Raw genomic sequence first — 18,807 nt, 5'->3', positions numbered from 1 at the left:
GATTTGATTTCAGTCCTGTTGTAAATAGCATCACTAGGTTGTTGAGCCTGTGCCTTAATGGCAGTTTTGGGTTTCCTTCCAATTCAATTCTAATATTGCACTTCTAGTATCCATACTATAAGATTTAACAGAATTTATCACCTTTATACTTGAATTGTCACATTTCCTTTTTCTTCCAGTAGCAAACTAAATTGATAAGAAATCACTACTTGTCTTTTATTTCAAACTCCCTTGATTTGTTGTAGAATGACTTTACAAATTTTGCATTAAAAGTCAATTAAGGAAATAATTATGAAGCAAGATTTATTTTATACATACAATAGTATAATACTGTAAGCACCAGTTGGAGCTACAATTTTTAAATACTTTTATGAAGACATTTGTCCCACTGGAAGGTCCTTGGTTTTAGAAAAGAAATAAAAAATGTCATTTGTTCATGTAAATAGTGTCACTCCTGCTTTGAAAAGGCCACAATTTGGCTAGCAGGATTGTGTGTGTGTGTATGTGTGTGTGTGTGTGTGTGTGTGTGAGAGAGAGAGAGAGAGAGAGAGAGAGAGAGAGAGAGAGAGAGAGAGAGAGAGAGAGAGGTGCATTTGTTTTATAAGGTGCATCAAATTGAGTTTAGCAAGCCGGGAACTATTTCTCCTTGCTAGCTAGTGCTTGTTTATTCTTATAAAAACCAAAGACTAGCCATTTTCTTTTATGAACGTAGATTGAAGGGAGAAAAATAACCCTTGTGGGAGAGGAAGGTCAAGTTCAAAGTTTTTCTTTCCTTTGCATTCAGGAATAAGCAAATGAAAAGACTAGCTGAACAACCGAGCAGCAGGCATCTGATGGTTGAGCCCTCCCCCCAGGACTTTTTTATGTACATAAGCAGAAGTCACTGGAGCAGCTGCGGCGCATTAGTTCCAATAGTTTAACAGGCTGCTTTGTAGCGCTGACAAAAGCCGTGCTAGCGCAACGGCTTCCCTCCATGTTCCTTTGCCTTGGGAGCTTGTCAGTGATCTTTGGCAGGGGATCCGCAGAGGAGGGGTGACGTTTAATAGGCTTCCGCTGGGGAGTGCGCTCGCCTCTTCTACACGCAGCCCCATCTCCACTGAGAGACTGAGGCTGGCAGTCGAATGAACTAGCAGCAGCTGCATTCGACCTGCTTCCCTGGACATTTTCTCGGACGCCGAGCAAGACAGTCACTGGAAAAAGGCCAGGGAACCACGTTGCCCTGGATTCTTGCCAACTGTACAAAGTTGGCCTGGGAAATGGCTCAGCAGACGACTAGCCCGGACACCTTAACAGTACCTGAAGTGGATAATCCGCATTGTCCAAACCCCTGGCTGAACGAGGATTTGGTGAAATCCTTGCGGGAAAACCTGTTGCAGCATGAGAAGTCCAAGACAGCCAGGAAATCGGTTTCTCCTAAGCTCTCTCCAGTGATTTCTCCGAGGAATTCCCCGAGGCTCCTGCGCAGGATGCTTCTCAGTAGCAACATCCCGAAACAGCGGCGTTTCACGGTGGCACATACATGGTAAGGTTTGCACAGATCCTCAGAAATGGTGGCTGTTCCTCCTGGATGGTTTTTGCTCCTCCCGCCTTTCACTTTAGGAGTGGGGAGGAAAGACCATCATCATGCCTCACCTGTGATTTATCCCAAGTAATCTACCTTAACAATGAACCCCACGAAATTCCAAGTCAGGGCAAGAATCCTTAAGATTGGTGAAGGAGCTAGGGCGGGTGGGTGGTTCTCAAAGTTCAAATCTTATTGCAAGTTCCTACAAGAAAATTGGATTCCAGATGTCAAATAAGAATGCAGTTTTACTCGCATACTGATGTGATGTCCTTTCTTGGATTTCTTAAGGTAATATCCCTGCCGGGTCCTGCAGCCGCCTAGGAAAGAGAGGACCAGCAAGGAGAGTGGGGAAATCATAATTTACTGTTTTCTGCATGATTCACTGTTGCACAGAAATGTGTAGAGACTATGGATGAATGTGTGAGTGATGTGTCCCCATAAAACCTCTCCTCGCTACTGACTTGACTATATCAGTATCTCAAGGTGCTTTTCTAAAGAAAAGAAGAAAGGGTTTAGGAATTCTGTGCAGAAGTTGCAGACTTATACTTGGTAATGTTGCTGTGTTTTTTTGAATGTGGAGTCTGAATATTTTGATAATATTCTTTATTTTCAATATGAATTTTTTACCTTCTTTGTAATGGGTGAACATGTTTTATGCATATTATTTTATATACTTTTCTAGATGAATCTTGGTATTTTCCTACTCTTGTAATAACAAATATTAAAATAAGCTATTGTGTGAGGGTATCAGGGATGTCTGCCTGAGAGAATTCTCTCCATGATAAGTGAGAGAGGGATGGGTCTGTGATGCACACTTAATTTTAGTTCTAGGTTGCTGTACAGACTACACTGCTTCCACATTTTGGTAAAATGAGTATAAACTATAAAAAAGGAAACATACATAACATAAGGAATAATGAGCATGTTAGGTGAGGAACTGACTGAACAGTTTTTACATAGAAAACCAAAGAGTATGCTAAGAATGGGGAAAAATACAGAAGGAAGACTTCTAGGAAAGAAGAAGTAGAATCACAATCTAAACTAGCAACATGGCCGTGCCCAGGAATGCATTAATGTCATGGATGAAAGTAGATAGCAAAGGAAATAAAAGTCCTTTTCTGCTCTAAGAAATATCCGACCTCAGAATTTTAAATACTAGATCTCTAATTGGGAAGTATTACTCTTCCCAAGATTTAATAACTAGAAGACATTTCTGAGTTCAGTTAGATATAATACTCACAAAGGGATAAAGGCAAAACTAAAAATTTCACACTTACAGAAATTATGAAAAAATGATGACCTCTCTGGAGAAGATATTGTTTTGAAAATGTGTCAAGAGGTAAATATGCATGAATGAAAGGCCTCTGTAAACACTGGGAGATGCTCTCAGGAAGAGGGTTTGCTTGAGACCAGGTATCAGGTGCTAGAGCAAGAAAGCTGGCTTGAGTTGATAGTCAGGCCCGTAATTTGGTAGCCAGTATCCCTTTTGTATTGAGATCCTTTTTATTATAGTTCCAAAATTGTACCCACTGCTGAGTAGGTAAGCCTCAACTCTGCCTCTTATTTCAGCATGAAGCAACCTGGAGTTCAGCTGAAGGTTATCTGAGCTATTTGGACATGTTGAGATGTAAGGAAGGCAGGAAATCTCATGAAAAAAGGCTTTCTTCTAAAATTTCTGGCACTTCCTTTTCTGGTACTGTTTGGAGAAATTCCAAGTACACAATTCCTGCCAATAGTTCATCTTGGTATATCAGGTCTCACCCAGAGCAGGGAGCCAGATCAGGGGCAATGAAATGAAAAATCAAAATCAAGGTGCTGATTTTGTATAACTCAGGAGGAAGCAATTTTCTTCATGGATTAAAAGCATCTAGCAAGGGAATTTGGAAGAGTACCTCACATTTTCCATGCTGGTTCAATGAGCCCCAAGACTTTGTTAATATCCACAGGCATCTTTTCACAAATATCCCATATGTGCTTTCATAATTTCTACTAAACATGTGGAATTTTAAAAATTTATTTCAAATAGTTCTGACGTGTGTGTATGTTTGCAGCATGTATTTTTCCATTGCTATTTATTCTGCTACTACTACCACCACTCTCAAATACTCCATTCCTCCTAAATTAGGTGGCCAGCCATTTAAGCACGTGCCTTGTGCATGCCTACCCCAAATGGTGGTTCTTGCACCTGATATTAATTTATTCCACCAGCACATATTTAATGCTTATAGAGTAAAAGTATTTGTACTTACTGATTGCAAAGTTGTACAGGAGTTATTCTTTAATTTCAAATAATTTACACTTTAGTAGAAAAAGCAAAATATTAGAAGGTGTGTGGTTTATTTAAGGTAATCACGTTGCTCTACAACATACTCTTCTCAGTGGGATGACACAGTAAATGTTGATTTCTTGCTTATGCACCTTTCATAGGAGCCTTCTTTGGGGTTTTTCTGGACCTGGGATCCCATAATCTTGTGGTCCCACTATTTGTCACACATGATTTCTGAGGTTGTCAGGCTTAGCTGAATCCGGGAAATGAGCACAGAAGATGGCGTGTGTGATTTTCTTGAGGCAGGCCTAGAAGTATTGGTATTGCCTAGCTACATGTCAGTTCTGTTTACATCTAACTGCAATAGAGGCTGGGGAACATAACTCTGTTCACAGGAATAAGTAAAACAGAGCTGGCGAACAGGTAGCCCACCTCCATTGCACTCTGTTAATGGTTTCCTGATTCTCCTTCTATACTGTGGTTGAATTCATAGAGTAATGATTAGCCCTTTAATGTCTCTGCGCACCTCCTGAATGAAGATCAGGCAGAATAATTCTGTTTTCTCATAAATCTATTCATTGGGAAGTTCTTGATTATTGACAGTTGAAATCTCCTTCCCTATAATTATCACCTGTGGGTCCACGATCTTAATTGAATCCTTACAGCATGAGTCTCTACTCTCCCATAATATAGGCCTTAAGACAACAGGCTTGGAGTAACCCATCAGAGACCCAGGACCCTTCTGTTCATCTTGTCATACCCATTATATTTTCAGTTTTATGGTTTTTCAAAATTCTCCTCTTTTTAAAAGTAAATACCCTAAGTTATTTCATCTTTTGTGTGCCCTTTTTACCAGGCTGATCCTGATAGTTATTACCAGATTTCAGTGACCCATTTTTTAAAAAATTATTTATTGAAATAATGTTAGTTTGCAATACTGTATATATTTTAGGGGTATGGGTTCACACCTCTTAAATGTGTGTTACCACACCATGCCCACCACCAAAGCCCCAATAATCCTTTACCATAGTGTAGTGGCAGGAAGGGCCAGAGCAGGATCTCTATGACTGAGCAGACTGGTGAAGGAGGAGTCCTGGAGCCCTCCGTGCCTTTTCAGGCTTTTCCTGGTATTTACCAGGTACACGGCAGGCAGGGTTGCTTGGGGGCTGGGAGGCCTGCCAAGTCTTCACGCTCTGGGCTTTCCGACAGTCTCTTGTGGCCTTTGCTGCTCTGCTCCTTTCGCTCTGCTGTTCCCTTCTTTTCGCTCTCTTTCGTTTCATTGGTGCCCCCGTGACGCCGCCCTCATAAGCCCAGTCTCTCAGCCCAGGTGTACCCACCTACATAGGCCCACACCCCACTCCAGGTGCCCGCCATCAGGCATGCATTCAGGATGGCAGGGATCCATCATCAGTCCTAATGGCAGGAGGGCAGAAAAGCCTGATACTTTACCTACACATAGTCCCTCCCCACTTTATTCCCCCCACACTCTTCTGGTAGCCTCAATTCTATAGATTTCTAGTGTTAGGGTTGGTTTAGGTTTTTTTTTTTTTATTTTTTATAGAGGCATGTTTTATTTATTTATTTGTTTGTTTTGTTCATACATGCACTGGGTACAGTCAGAAGCGCGGGAGGGTGAGAGAATTCACCGGAGCCAGAGCAGGGAGCAGAGCAGGCAGAAGGACCGAAGTACACTGCTGAGGGGAGCAGCGGGCGGCAGGAGAGGTCTGCGCACCATGTGGGACCCTCCTGTGGTGGCCGGGGAGCAGCCGGGAATCGAACCGGCGCCGCAGAGGCCGCGGGCAGCTTTGCAACCCAGTGCTCAACCGCTGCGCCACCGGGGAGGCCCGGGTTGGTTTAGTTTTGTCTGCTCTTTTTTTTTTTGTTATTGTTTGTTTCGTCATATTTCACATGAGTGAAATCATCCGGTGTTTGTTTTCTCCTGACTTATTTCACTTAGCAAAATCCGCTCCAGTTCTGTCCATGTTGCTCAGATGATAAGAGTTCATCTTTTTTATGGCCAAGTAATATTTCAGAGTGTGTGTGTGTGTGTGTGTGTGTGTGTGTATCTCTTTTATATACTCATTGTCATTGGTCACTTAAGTTTTTCCATAGCTTGGCTACTGTAAATAGTACTGCAATGAACATAGGTGTGCGTACATCCCTTTGAATTAGTGTTTTTGTATGCTTCAGGTAGAAACCTTGAAGTGGGATTGATGATACTGATACCAGCATGATAGTATTTAAAAATTATGGTAGATTTATTTTAAAGTTTTTTGAAAAGCCTCTATATTGTTTTTCATAGGGACTAGAGCAATGTACATCCCCACCAACCATGTATAAAGTTTCCTTTTTCTTCACACACTTAATAGCTCTTGTTATTGCTGATCTTTTTGACCCACTTGAAGAATAACATTCTGAGTTGACACAATGCTCCAGATGTTGTGTGATTCATTCAGAGAGCATCTACGAAGAAGCTAAACTGCTTATATTTGAAATTTGACTAATTGTGGACTTTTGAACCAGTTGCTTACCATTTGCATTACTTTCCCTGGTACTCAACTTCCTGGGAATAGTAATAGAAGTAGTATCTATTAATGTTGTGAATTCATTAAGTACAATTGTGCATAAATTTCGGTGTTACACAAGGATAAATAGTGAATATCATTATAAGCTCATATTTCCCTTGTTATGTACTGTATGTTTCATTCCAACCTTCGTCTTCCTGAATCTTTAGGAACATGTTTAAATTTTAAATGATTACTTGGTCAGTTGTTTGTAGTTATATTGGACTACAGACCAAGATTTCAAAGGGAGGATGGGTGTCTGTCAGTTTCCTGCTATGGGAACGAAGATGAATAGGAGGGGGATTGTTGGGCAGAACCACAGGACATTATGCCTCTTCTCTTTGTATGCCCACCCCACGTCTTACAAGTCTCTGTCTTCCTGAGAACTTTCTCCAGTTCCCCCAAGTGGAAGTAATCGGCTTCTTCAAATTCTGTGGCATATCTTACTTTTGCTTTTCCCACCATGTTTGTTAGTAACAATTATATTCGACTGGTATTTTGACCAGTGTTATGTGTTAAATTAGACTATAATTTATCAGTTTTTACTTACTATCTGGTACCTCTTGGTGTGATGAGAATAGATAGGACCCTGCTTTCATGCAAGTAAGGGATTCCCTCCAATGTCGGCATCAACTCCAAGGTCAGTGGAATCGCTGGTGAAGGAAATTTAACTTCTAGTTAAGTTTTTTTCAGGATGGTCTTTACATTTTTTAGATTTTCTCTTCAATTTTGCCTTGTATTCTATGCACTGAATGAAGGATAGTATTCTAGACAATGTACAAGTGAAATTAGGCAACTGGGTTTCTTAGGGTGAACTGATATCCACATCATATGCAAATGTCTTTATCTTTATAATTTGTGTATACATGTGTCTTTAATTGCAGTATATCAAAAACCAGAATAAACAGTAATTTTATTAAATAAAATAATTTCTTTAAGTAAAATTTTGAAAGGCCTCTCAGGAGATTGTGGAAAATATTTAAGATTTTAGGGAGACTGATAAGTGTTTTGGCCATATTTTTTATTTGTTATACAATTTTCTTCTCTAGGCATTTTCATTGGATGTAAAAATGACACATGTTTTAAAGCAAACCTTTGGGCCTCCCCGGTGGCGCAGCGGTTGAGCGCCGAGTTGCGAGGCTGCCTGCAGCCTCTGCAGCGTGGGTTCCATTCCCTGCTGCCGGTCGAGGGTCCCACATAGTGCGACAGACCTCTCTTGCCGCCCGCTGCTCCCCTCAGCAGTGTACTTTGGTCCTTCTGCCTGCTCTGCTCCCCGCTCTGGCTCTGGTGAATTCTCTCACCCTCCCGCATTTCTGACTGTACCCAGTGCTTGTATAAATACATAAATAAATGAAAAATATAAATAAATAAAACTAAAAAAAAATAAAAGCAAACCTTTGCTTTTTTTGATTCATAATTTATTCAGAAACTGTAATTACTTTTATTGTTTAAGAGAGAAATATACCTTAAATTTCCAAGTTACGGAAGGGGGAAGAAACCCTTTTTCTCCTTTAGAATTTTTAAAATTAAAACACACACACACACACACACAAAACCACTAATACACTGAGTAGGTTTTCAAAGTCCTTAGTAGTGATTTTATTTGAGAACTCTCTCCCTTGTTCCAAGTCTCCTCCATTTGCCCTACTTAATTTTATTTTGTCTCTGTTCCTTATGGTGAGGATGCCCAGAAGAAAGCATTGCTGGTGTTCTCCAGGGAGCTGGGAACCTAGAATTGGGTTATGAGTATAGTGTGATTTCAGGATGTAGAAAGGAAGTTTCCTGCGGAAATCATCTAGGGAGCATAACAGGAAGTAATGCAAGCACGTTGGGCGGAGCCAGCTGGCCCAGTCTTTAACTGTGTTCCTAGTGTAACTGATTTTGTGTCCTCAATGGGAATCTTAGGGAAACTGCAGCTTAAGGGTGCCTGTAACTTTTTTTTTTTAATTTTTTTTTAAAGATTTATTTTTATTTATTTATACAAGCACTGGGTACAATCAGAAGCGCGGGAGGGTGAGAGAATTCACCTGAGCCAGAGCTGGGAGCAGAGCAGGCAGAAGGACCGAAGCACACTGCTGAGGGGAGCAGCGGGCGGCAGGAGAGGTCTGCGCGCCAGGTGGGATCCTCTGCTGGTGGCCGGGGAGCAGCCGGGGATCGAACCGGCGCTGCAGAGGCTGCGCAGCTTCGCAAACCAGCGCTCAACCGCTGCGCCACCGGGGAGGCCCTGCCTGTAACTTTTGAATGGCACGATTAGACTTACGAAAATTAAAAGATCCCAGGAAGACATTCCTTTTCAAGAACTTACCAATCGACTTAAAATATTTAAGGAATTAAAGATAGAAATATGACAAATAGTTACTGAGGATAAATGAAGAAAGCATTGAAATGAGTTGGTAGTTTATTACATGTGTGTACTTCCTGTGACCTTTGACATTTACACTAAAAAAAAAAAAGATGAAGCACCTCCCTGGTGGTGCAGAGGTTAAAGTCAGCGCTCTGAAGCTATCTCCAGACACTGGCATGAGTTCTATTCTCCACCAGGGAGGTGACTTACATGGTGCAGCAGACCTCTCCTGTCTTGTCCACTGCTATATTTCAGTAGATCTACTGTTCTGCTCCCCACTCTGTCACTGGTGAATCCTCTCACCATACTCCCCTCACCTCTGGCCCAGTTATTATAGGAATAAATAAAATAAATCTTTAAAAAAAAAAAAAAACAGATGAAGTGTATCAAATGAATCCATTGCTACTTAAATATACTTCTAAACAAAAATGTTTTTTCTTATAAAATTGATAGAAATGTTGAATGAGAATTCAAAAATTGAATTTCAAAGCCATTAAAATAAGTTTTAAATTTCACTTTAATTTTAAAATTTTTTCTTTGTATACATTTCTTTATAAATAACAAATTCCTGTAAGGCTAAGTAACTAAATGAGTTTCAGCACTTTTTTCCTTAGACAGGAAGCTACCAAAATTGTTCTTCAAGAGGCAGTTCCAAGAAGAAGCTTTTTTATCACCAGTGTAACAAAATTATGTCATTGTTTATAAATGGTTTTGCTTGTGGAAAAATAATGTTTTTAAATTTGTGATTAATTTAGTATAGCTGAAGCCATATATTTCCAGCTGCACTAGTCACTTATATTCAGTCTTTTAAATTGCAGACTCTATAGTCATAAGACTTATGGTTATAAAGGCATTTGATATTTACAAGTAAAAAATTGACTAATTAAATTTACAAAGTGATAGCAACCTATGGTACATTGAAGATAAGTAATTAATAGCATGTGCCAACTTGCTGCTGTAAGCAAGTGAGCTGGATGCTGCATGGGTGAAGAGGGACAGAGTTACTTAATAATTGTGTGACTCATAAAAACGCTTTGGGGCCCTCAGAACCAAAGTACTGGTGGTAATCACTCTAGGACACCATCTGGAAGCCACGCTTTTATGTGGGAAATGTCACAGCCTATAGATAAATATAAAATTTCTAATTTAAAATTTTATTTTACTGTGTCTTCAACTATATATCATCTTAAGTCTTTTTTAGAGAATATACAAAATAGAAAAATAATCATTTCATGCTAATTTTAAGGATATAAATGTTCACCAGCTTTTTCAGGTAAAATACTTAATCTCAAAATAAGATCCTGAGTTGGCATGAGAAGAAATGATCAGATTTCATTTTAGAATCAAAACTTTAGCTTCATAATAACATAGCTTTATAACCTTAGATTTGGTATAACATATAGCCATTAATGATTTAGCTGCCCCACTAATGATTTAGTGTGTCAGATACTTTATGTATATTAACTATTCAATACAAGGTGAATTTAAGTATTATTTAACTATAATTTACATATCCCAAAACTGAGGCCCTAAAATTTGTTATATAATCAAGATCATTCAGCTATGCAGCCAAGATATGAATTGAATAGAAACTTCAACCCTGATCTACCTAACTTTCCACCCCATGTTCTTTCAGCATTACCTTCCTCTGGACTAATAGTCACATTCACATTTCTTATCCTCCCTGCAGGCATATGAAAGCTACAACAGTGAGTGCACAGGGTTTTACAAAATGTTTTTTAGTTAATAGAAGGGTGGTGACAAAACTTTTTTCGGGGGGATCCTCAATTTGTTTATTTACACACATGACTTACATGACTATAGCCATCCTTTTTTCTGATAAAAATTTATAGAAGAAATATATGTATGTTTGGTTAAGGACGATTTCAGAGTCAACAATACATTATGATTCAGAGTAGTTTTTAGATGAGACTGGCCTAAAAACCAAACCAAACAAAAAACCATTAATGGCTATGTTATAGCAAATCTAAGGTTATTCAATCAGGATAATTTTATTTTCAGTGATTCAGAGAAGAAGACATGAAAGGCTTGAGCTCTAAAGCGAAAGATCAAGTCAGAAACCTATTAAGGTTTGGTTCCAGAAGAGCCAGCTGGAAATGATGGTTGACTGGCTCAAGTCACTAAGCAACAAAGCAGCAAACTGCTTGGTAACCAGAGCTGGCCTGACTCACCGGCTGCCTATGAAAGACCTGGTCGCCAGATAGGAGGACCAAAGCCCATTGCACGCACCTCAAACAATCTCCTGTTCCTCTGCCAGCCTTCCTGCCAAATCCCCCATTGTAGAATGATCTTTGACTTAGCAAAATATCTGCTTTTAGAATGGAAATGTCTCTGGAACCTGAAGTAAATATTCTCTTCTTTAAGATGGCATATATGAGATTGTTTTCTTTGGTTCAATATATCATAAATTAAATATAAGGTTTAAAGAGAAAGTGAAAACACCGGGAGTAGTGTCTTGACTTTGGGCATGAGCAAGTGTGTGGAGGGCCAGATTACTTGACTTTTTTGGTCAGATCTGCCCTTGAACTCTGATAATACAGGTGTTGCCATTTATTTGGCACTTTCTATCTTATCCTGTCTTCTATTTTCTGTCCATGTGTGAGAGAGTATGTGTTTTGACTGAACAGATGCTTGCTTATTTATTTATTTATTTATTTATTTATTTATTTATTTATTATAGAGACATTTATTTATTTGTTTGTTTGTTTGTTTGTTTATACATGCACTGGGTACAGTCAGAAGTGCGGGAGGGTGAGAGAATTCACCAGAGCCAGAGCTGGGAGCAGAGCAGGCAGAAGGACCGAAGTACACTGCTGAGGGGAGCAGCGGGGGGGCAGGAGAGGTCTGTGCGCGATGTGGGACCCTCCTCCGGTGGCCAGGGAGCAGCCGGGGATCGAACAGGCGCTGCAGAGGCTGCGGGCAGCTTCGCAACCCAGCGCTCAACTGCTGCGCCACCGGGGAGGTCCAGATGTTTATTTAATTTTAACATTTATCACTTTTTAAATATTTTTAGACAATATTTGCTTCTCCCCACCCCCTCGGATTGAGTCCCCACAGACTTTCCTTCCCCAAGGTACCCATGCACTATCACCACAGTCCCCTGTGTTCCTCCCTCCCTCCTTCAGATCCCTCTCCCACCTCCTCCTCCCCTGCAGTATGTCTCTGGTCTATAATTGTCTTTTTTGCTTTGTTGTGTTTTGTACTGTTATTATTATTTTTTACACTGATGTCTTATTTGGTTCCCCTATATTCCTGTTATAAGTGAAACCATCAAATATTTTTCTTTTTCCTTCTGGTTATTTCACTGAGCATAATTCCTTCTAGCTCTGTCCATGTTGCTGCAAATGGCATGAATTTATCCTTTTTGATTGCTGGATAATATTCCACTGTGTATATGTGCCACATCCTTCTTGATCCAGTCATCTATTTTTGGGCATTTGGGTTGTTTCCAGGTTTTACCTATTGTAAATAGTGCTGCAATAAACATAGGTGTACAGGTCCTCTTTTGAATCACTGTTTTTGTGTCCTTTGGGTAGATCCCTAGTAGTGGAATTGCTGGATCGTATGGTAGCTCCATTTTTAGTAGACTGAGAAACCTCCAGTCAAGAAATGGGCAGAAGAACTCAAAAGACATTTCTCCAAAGAGGAAATACAAATGGCCAATAGGCATATGAAAAAGTGTTCAACATCCCTTATAATCAGGGAAATGCAAATCAAAACCAAACTGAGATACCACCTTATACCCCTAAGAATGGCACATATCAAATAAACAAACAACAAAAAATGTTGGCAAGGATGTGGTGAAAAAGGAACTCCCCTATATTGCTGGTGGGAGTGCAAACTGGTCCAACCACTGAACAGATAATTTTTTTTTAAAGATTTATTTATGTATACAAGAGCTGAGGTACAGGCCAGAGGTGTGTCGGGGGGAGTGAGGATACACCAGAGACAGAGCAGAAAACAGAACAGGCAGATCAACCAAAGTGCAGTGCTGAGGGAACCAGTGGGCGAGTCAGGAGAGGTTCACCGCGCCATGTGGTTTGCTCCCTGGTAGGCCAGGGATCAAACTTGAGCTGCAGAGGCTGTGGGCAGCCCCACAGGCCTTGTCTCAACCCCTTGTGCCACCAGGGAGGCTCTGAAAAGCTGATTTTAAGTCCCTAAAAGTCTTTGTGTCCACTGCGAGGGGCTAAATGCCACTTGTGTAATAATATGCATTTAGTAAACATTTGTTGTTTGAGAATCTTAACTTCCATTGCTGTGCTGCATTTGCTGAACATCCATGGTTTTCCAGCCTAGAAGTCCTTGTGGTGTTGATTCCCATAGGGGAAACAATGATTAACCATTTGTTTGGACTTTGTCACCATTACTATGTGTGTGTGTACATTGTGATTGTGTGTGTTCTAAGTTTATACACACCTAGACTGGTTATCACTTGATTATAGTTTATATGAATGAATTACTACATGATATTACCTTTTATATGCATATAATATATGTGTTTTAATAATTTTAGTTTATGGTTTTGAAAATAACTTGTACCTGTTGTCTTTCTGAAAAAAAAAAAAAAAAAGCTATGTAAATATATTTATGATTCTTGTGAAATTACTGAATAACTAGCTTGCTAAACTCTGATGACTAATCCTTATCTCTTAGAATTCATAGTGGTTAAATTACACACCAAGAACTAAGCTTATAAAAGAAATGCCAAGATTTTGAGGAGGAATTAGGGGAAAAAACACCCTCTATAGTTCCTTTTTTAGTATGACAATTTGGAGAATTTTGAACTGGCAGAAACTAAGTACTACTTTCCAAAATAGATCTTCAGAGTGACTAAAATTGAATAATAATAAAAAAATGTTTTGAAGAGATTTAGCATAAAAATGTTATTTTAATGTAAATATTTTGTCCATAGTTTATATCCATTTTTACATTGCAGTAATTTCAAAACAACCAATTTCCTTTCCTTTACCCTTATGAGATAGCCCTCTTATTAAATTAGCTATTATTAAAAGAAAGTTTCTTCCTCTGTATATTATTGTTAGTAGGGTACTTTATTTTTTTTCTTACAGAGTTAGTTTCACATTTGTACTTATAAATGGTAAGAGTGCTTTTCTGACCTTTTGAAGTAAACTACTTTCTGACTAATGAAATTAATTGGATTATCATTTCAGCTTATTTGTCTTCTTTAGGCTTATAATGTTTATTTTACTTTGTTTTATTTTGTGCAGTGTGATTTTTTTTTATGAATTTCTATTGAGTGAGTGCCAAATAGAACAGTGTATGATTTATGGGTAGTAATAACTAAAACATATATGAATTGGGGGCTGTGACGCACAAGGTGGAATGCTATGGCTCTCCCCTGAGTAGAACCTGGTTTCCTTTAATAAACCTCTGTTACTAATAACAATAGTGGTGGCATTAATAGTGTGATTGTGCATGCATTATCTTTCCAGTTTAAAGTACATCTGTGGGTCATTTGTGCTATGTTGTATTTAATATGTTTAGTAGATTTATGTTTTTATTCAAAAACTATGCTTAAAAATGAAGCTCATGTTATGAAGCCATGAATTGGTAACAGTATCATTTATCACACATAGAAGAAAATTGAAAATACACAATAAAAAGGCCAAACAGATTCAAATTTAGCAAGGTACTATGACCTGATAAAGGCTCTGTGCCTGAGATCTAGTCTCTCTTGTTTAAAATGGCAGCTAGCAAGTAAAATAAAGATGTGAAAGGCCAATTTGAATTTTCCCCTTATGGTAGAAAGAATGGCTGAAAAGAATTTGTGAAGAAAATAGCCTCATTATTGAACTCAACGTTGTTAATTCAGTAAGTTATATCACTTATGCCTGTAGCCACCTTGGCGCAATGTCAAACCATCTAATATGCCAACCTAGTAGTATCTGAAGAAGGATACTGGTTCTTGCAGGACTTCCTCCAGTCTGAATTTCTTGGTTGAAAGCAAACATACTGAACATGGACTTGATGAATCCAATTTTTAACAGAAAGTGAGGTATTGGCATCCTGTTTTACTACCCTATATTTACTCATTTTCCACCCAGTAGCTCCCAGGAGGGAGGTGACACATGTAGTGCAGCAGACCTCTCCTGTTTCGCCCTATGTTCCCCTCAGTGGTGTATTTCAGTAGATCTTCCAAAGAAACACAAAACTGTCCATGGATAATAGTGTACCTGCTAATGACATCTTCCAAGTTCTACTCCCAAAAGGCATGAATAAGGGTGTTCCCCAAATGCATAGCATCTTCATTCAAATAAATGCAAGGTAAGGTTAGTGAGGAATCCAATTTTTTCTGCACCTCTGTAGTCTTATGGAGAATTTATTTATTACCAGACTAGAATACCCCCATAGCGTCAGCTATATACTTTATAGGGTCTCTTGGCAATTAATTAATTAATTAATTAATTAAAGATTTATTTATTTTATCTGTAATTGTATTTTTTCAATTGGTCATTTCTTTTTTTTTTTTTTTAAGATTTATTTATTTATTTATACAAGCACTGGGTACAGTCAGAAGCACGGGAGGGTGAGAGAATTCACCAGAGCCAGAACAGGGAGCAGAGCAGGCAGAAGGACCGAAGTACACTGCTGAGGGGAGCAGCGGGCGGCAGGAGAGGTCTGCGCACCAGGCGGGACCCTCCTCTGGTGGCCGGGGAGCAGCCAGGGATCGAACAGGCACTGCAGAGCCTGTGGGCAGCTTTGCAACCCAGTGTTCGACCGCTGCGCCACCGGGGAGGCCCTTAAAGATTTATTTATTCAAACAAGAATTGGAGTGCAGGCCAGAGGTGTGGGGGGTGAGAGGATTCACCAGAGACAGAGTGGGGAGCAGAACAGGCAGATCTACTGAAATATACCACTGAGGGGAGCAGCGGGTGAAACAGGAGAGGTCTGCGCCACCACATGTGTCACCTCCCTGGCTGGGAATCAAACTCGTGCTGCAGTGGCTGTGGATAGCTTCATAATGCTGTGTCTTCACCTCTTGTGCCACCGGGGAGTCCCCTGTTGTAAATTGAAAATGTGGTAACTTTTGTTCAAAATAATATTAATAATTTTTTGCCAGCAAAAGCAGAACATTCAGCATAGGGCAGGGCCCTTCTGAGTGTGAGGTCCTGGGTGACTGCTCAGGTCATATCCACCAGGTCAGCCCTGTATTCACAATAGACCTGATATGGGGCCCTGGAAGCCACATTTTCAGCGGCTCTAAAGGTAATGCTGGAGCCATCCTTTGAGAAACTTTGTCTTAGAGGGACATCTTGATTCATCACCTCTTGCTCTTTTAATAGATATACATTGAAATAAAAATGAAAGTTTCAAGGAAAGTCAGCAGTATGCCAGCTGTGAAGTAAAGAAAAGCATGATCTTACATTCATCTTGACAGTTTTCTAATTTTTTTTTTGCCAGTGAGCAAGTGTATACATAAATTAAAAACAGCATCATCTTTGCATTTAAAATGCTTATTTATATACTTTATATGGGCAGTGGTGGCATATTATTAGTATTTGATATTGACGCCCATCTCTTCTGCTTGAAAATGTCTCATTCATTGACTTAACTTGTATTTCCATGAGATATCTACTCCCCCTTCATTGACTTCATTTCCGGATGTGCTTAGTTCTGTAATCAACCCTTTGGTCTTAATCAGTCTGCCTTTTTTTTTTTTTTTTTTGTGGGACCCTCACCTTCAGTTGGGGAACAAACCTGCTGCGGACAGCCTCACAGCCCAGTGCTCAACCGCTGCGCCACCAGGGGAGGCCCTCAGTTTGCTTCTTATGCCATAAACTTGATCTCTTCTCCAATTTCAGTTGTCGGCCTCATTTAACAAAATCCTACTCCTTAACCCCACTCCAGTTTCATGTATCTCCCCTGGACATTTTTCACTTGGGAGATGACTCTTACCCTAAATGCAGCTCTGCCAAACCGGGTTCACTGTGTCCCCATTTCTGATTTTTCTATTTCTTCTCCTGCGACCACTATTTCCCAGTGAACAAGCCTGACTAATCATTGACTTCTGCTTTGCCCACTCTCCCCCTGTGGCCTGTTTCATCTAATATGGCTTGCTTTTCTGCTCTTTCCTCACACAACCCCTAGTTGAGTATTGAACTCTATGTGATGGCTATTTTAATAACATCCTAACTTGTCTTTGTGCCACCAGTTCCTACCCCTTGAGGGTGTCTCTTCTACTGTCTTATTAATTGTCCCAAAGTTCTGCTTGGGTTGCCTGTTATCTATAGGCAGGGCTGAGCAATTTTTTCTGTAAAGGGTCAGATGGTCAATATTTTAAACTTTATAGGCCATACAGTCTCTTAGGGAACTAATTAGTCCTATCATTGTGGTATAAAAGCAGTAATAAGATATACAAATTGACATGAGTGTGTTCAATAAAACATTATTTATAAAAAAAGATAGGAGGCATAATTTGGCCCATCAGACATAATTTTCCAGTCCCTGATCTGTAGGATAAAGTACAAACTCTTCAACTTGGCATTTTTTGTTTCTGTCATCAGCTACAAACCTATCTCTACAAACTTAGCTGGTATTGTTTGCTATTAAAATGTCAGAGTCGTTCATTCTGGATCTGAATCTAGAGTAGGTTTTCTTAACATCCACATTTCTGGCAACTAGGCCCAGATGACACTTCATCATGGGAGCTGTCCCGTGAGCTATAGGATGTTAAGAGAGTACCTGGACACACCCACTAGATGCTAGTAAAACATATTTTTTTTTTTTTAAGATTTATATATTTGGGCCTCCCCTGGTGGCACAGTGGTTGAGCACTGGGCTGTGAAGCTGCCCACAGCCTCTGCAGCGCTGGTTTGATCCCTGGCTGCCAGGCGAGGGTCCCACATGGCATGCAGACCTCTCCTGCCACCGGCTGCTCCCCTCAGCAGTGTATTTCATCAATCTGCCTGTTCTGTTCCCCGCTCTGGTTCTGGTGAATTCTCTCACCCTCCCGTGCTTCTGACTGTACCCAGTGCTTGTATAAATAATAATTTATTTATGTATAAATAAATAATTTGTATAAATAAATAATTTATTTATGCATATAAGAACTGGGGTACAGGCCAGAGGTGCAGGGGATGAGAGGATTCACCAGAGAAAAAGTGGGGGACAACAGGCAGATCATCTGAAATACACTGCTGAAGGAAGCAACAGGCAGGTCAGGAGAGGTCTGCTGCTCCATTTGGGTAGCTCCCTGGCAGGGGATTGAACTCATGCTGCAGTGGCTGCCGATAGCTTCATAGGTTGCGTCTTAACCCTTTGTGCCACTAGGGAGACCCAAAACACATGTTCTTGTGAAAATCCAAATGTCCTGGGGGGCGGGGGTTGGGGCGGGGTGGGTGGGAGAGAGGACTTGTCCTTAGTTGAGAACCACTGACCTAGATGGTATCTCTGTGAGGGCAGAAACCAGTTTCATTTCATCAACCATTGTTTCCCTGTCACCTAACATAGTCTTGTGATATGAAGGTATTGTTCTGCCTGGTCCAACTCCACTATTCACTGTGAGATCCCCCAAGTATCATTTAAGTGCCACAGGCCACAATTAAAGCTATTATTAATACATAAAATGAAACTATTGCTAATACATATATGCTTCATAGAATTCTTCATATGATATACTCAATAAAAAGACATTTTGCAAAGACATTCTATAGAAATAGAATGTAAAAAAAATACTACTTGTGGAACACCTAGGGTGATCTGAACCTATCAAAATCTAGAAGCTTAGTTCACCTCACATACTGTGTCTACACTGTGCAGATCTCTGTATGAGGTGCTGTTGGGGCATTGTTTTTGCTCTTAAGGATTAGGATCTGAAAGGGTATAGAGTGTGACACTCGAATAACCGTAGAACAGTAGGTGACATAATTAAGTGCCCGGTGTGAGGTGTGATGGAGTTTATAGGAGGTGGTGATTGTTTCTGGTAGTGAGGATCACTCAAGACTTAGTTTGGAGTTGTCACAAAGAAGAGCTATCATGAGCATTTTCTTAGATCACCTTGTTTGGTATTCACTGCAATGTGATCGGG

At 40.0% G+C, this 18,807-nt stretch overlaps 1 protein-coding gene across 3 annotated transcripts in view; it reads left to right on the top strand.

The window, feature by feature from the left end:
* Positions 1-18,807, top strand: part of LOC119260262 (cAMP-specific 3',5'-cyclic phosphodiesterase 4D) — an 832,289-nt gene that overhangs the window by 140,568 nt on the left and 672,914 nt on the right. Inside the window, exon 1 of one of the 3 annotated variants that reach the window (XM_054687947.1) lies at positions 927-1,522. The exons of 1 other annotated variant lie outside the window; for it this stretch is intronic. In XM_054687947.1, the coding sequence (XP_054543922.1) occupies positions 1,257-1,522 (266 nt within the window). In that variant the 5' untranslated portion in view covers positions 927-1,256. Of the gene's footprint in view, positions 1-926; positions 1,523-18,807 lie in introns of those variants that run through there. One more of the 3 variants, XM_037529220.2, reaches the window with a different exon arrangement.

Source organism: Talpa occidentalis, unplaced genomic scaffold, assembly GCF_014898055.3.
Source record: "Talpa occidentalis isolate TD23 unplaced genomic scaffold, MPIMG_talOcc4v2.1 talOcc4.6, whole genome shotgun sequence".
NCBI lineage: Eukaryota > Metazoa > Chordata > Mammalia > Eulipotyphla > Talpidae > Talpa > Talpa occidentalis.
Note: the sequence above shows the minus strand (reverse complement) of the source record. Positions and strands in the feature narration are given on the sequence as shown.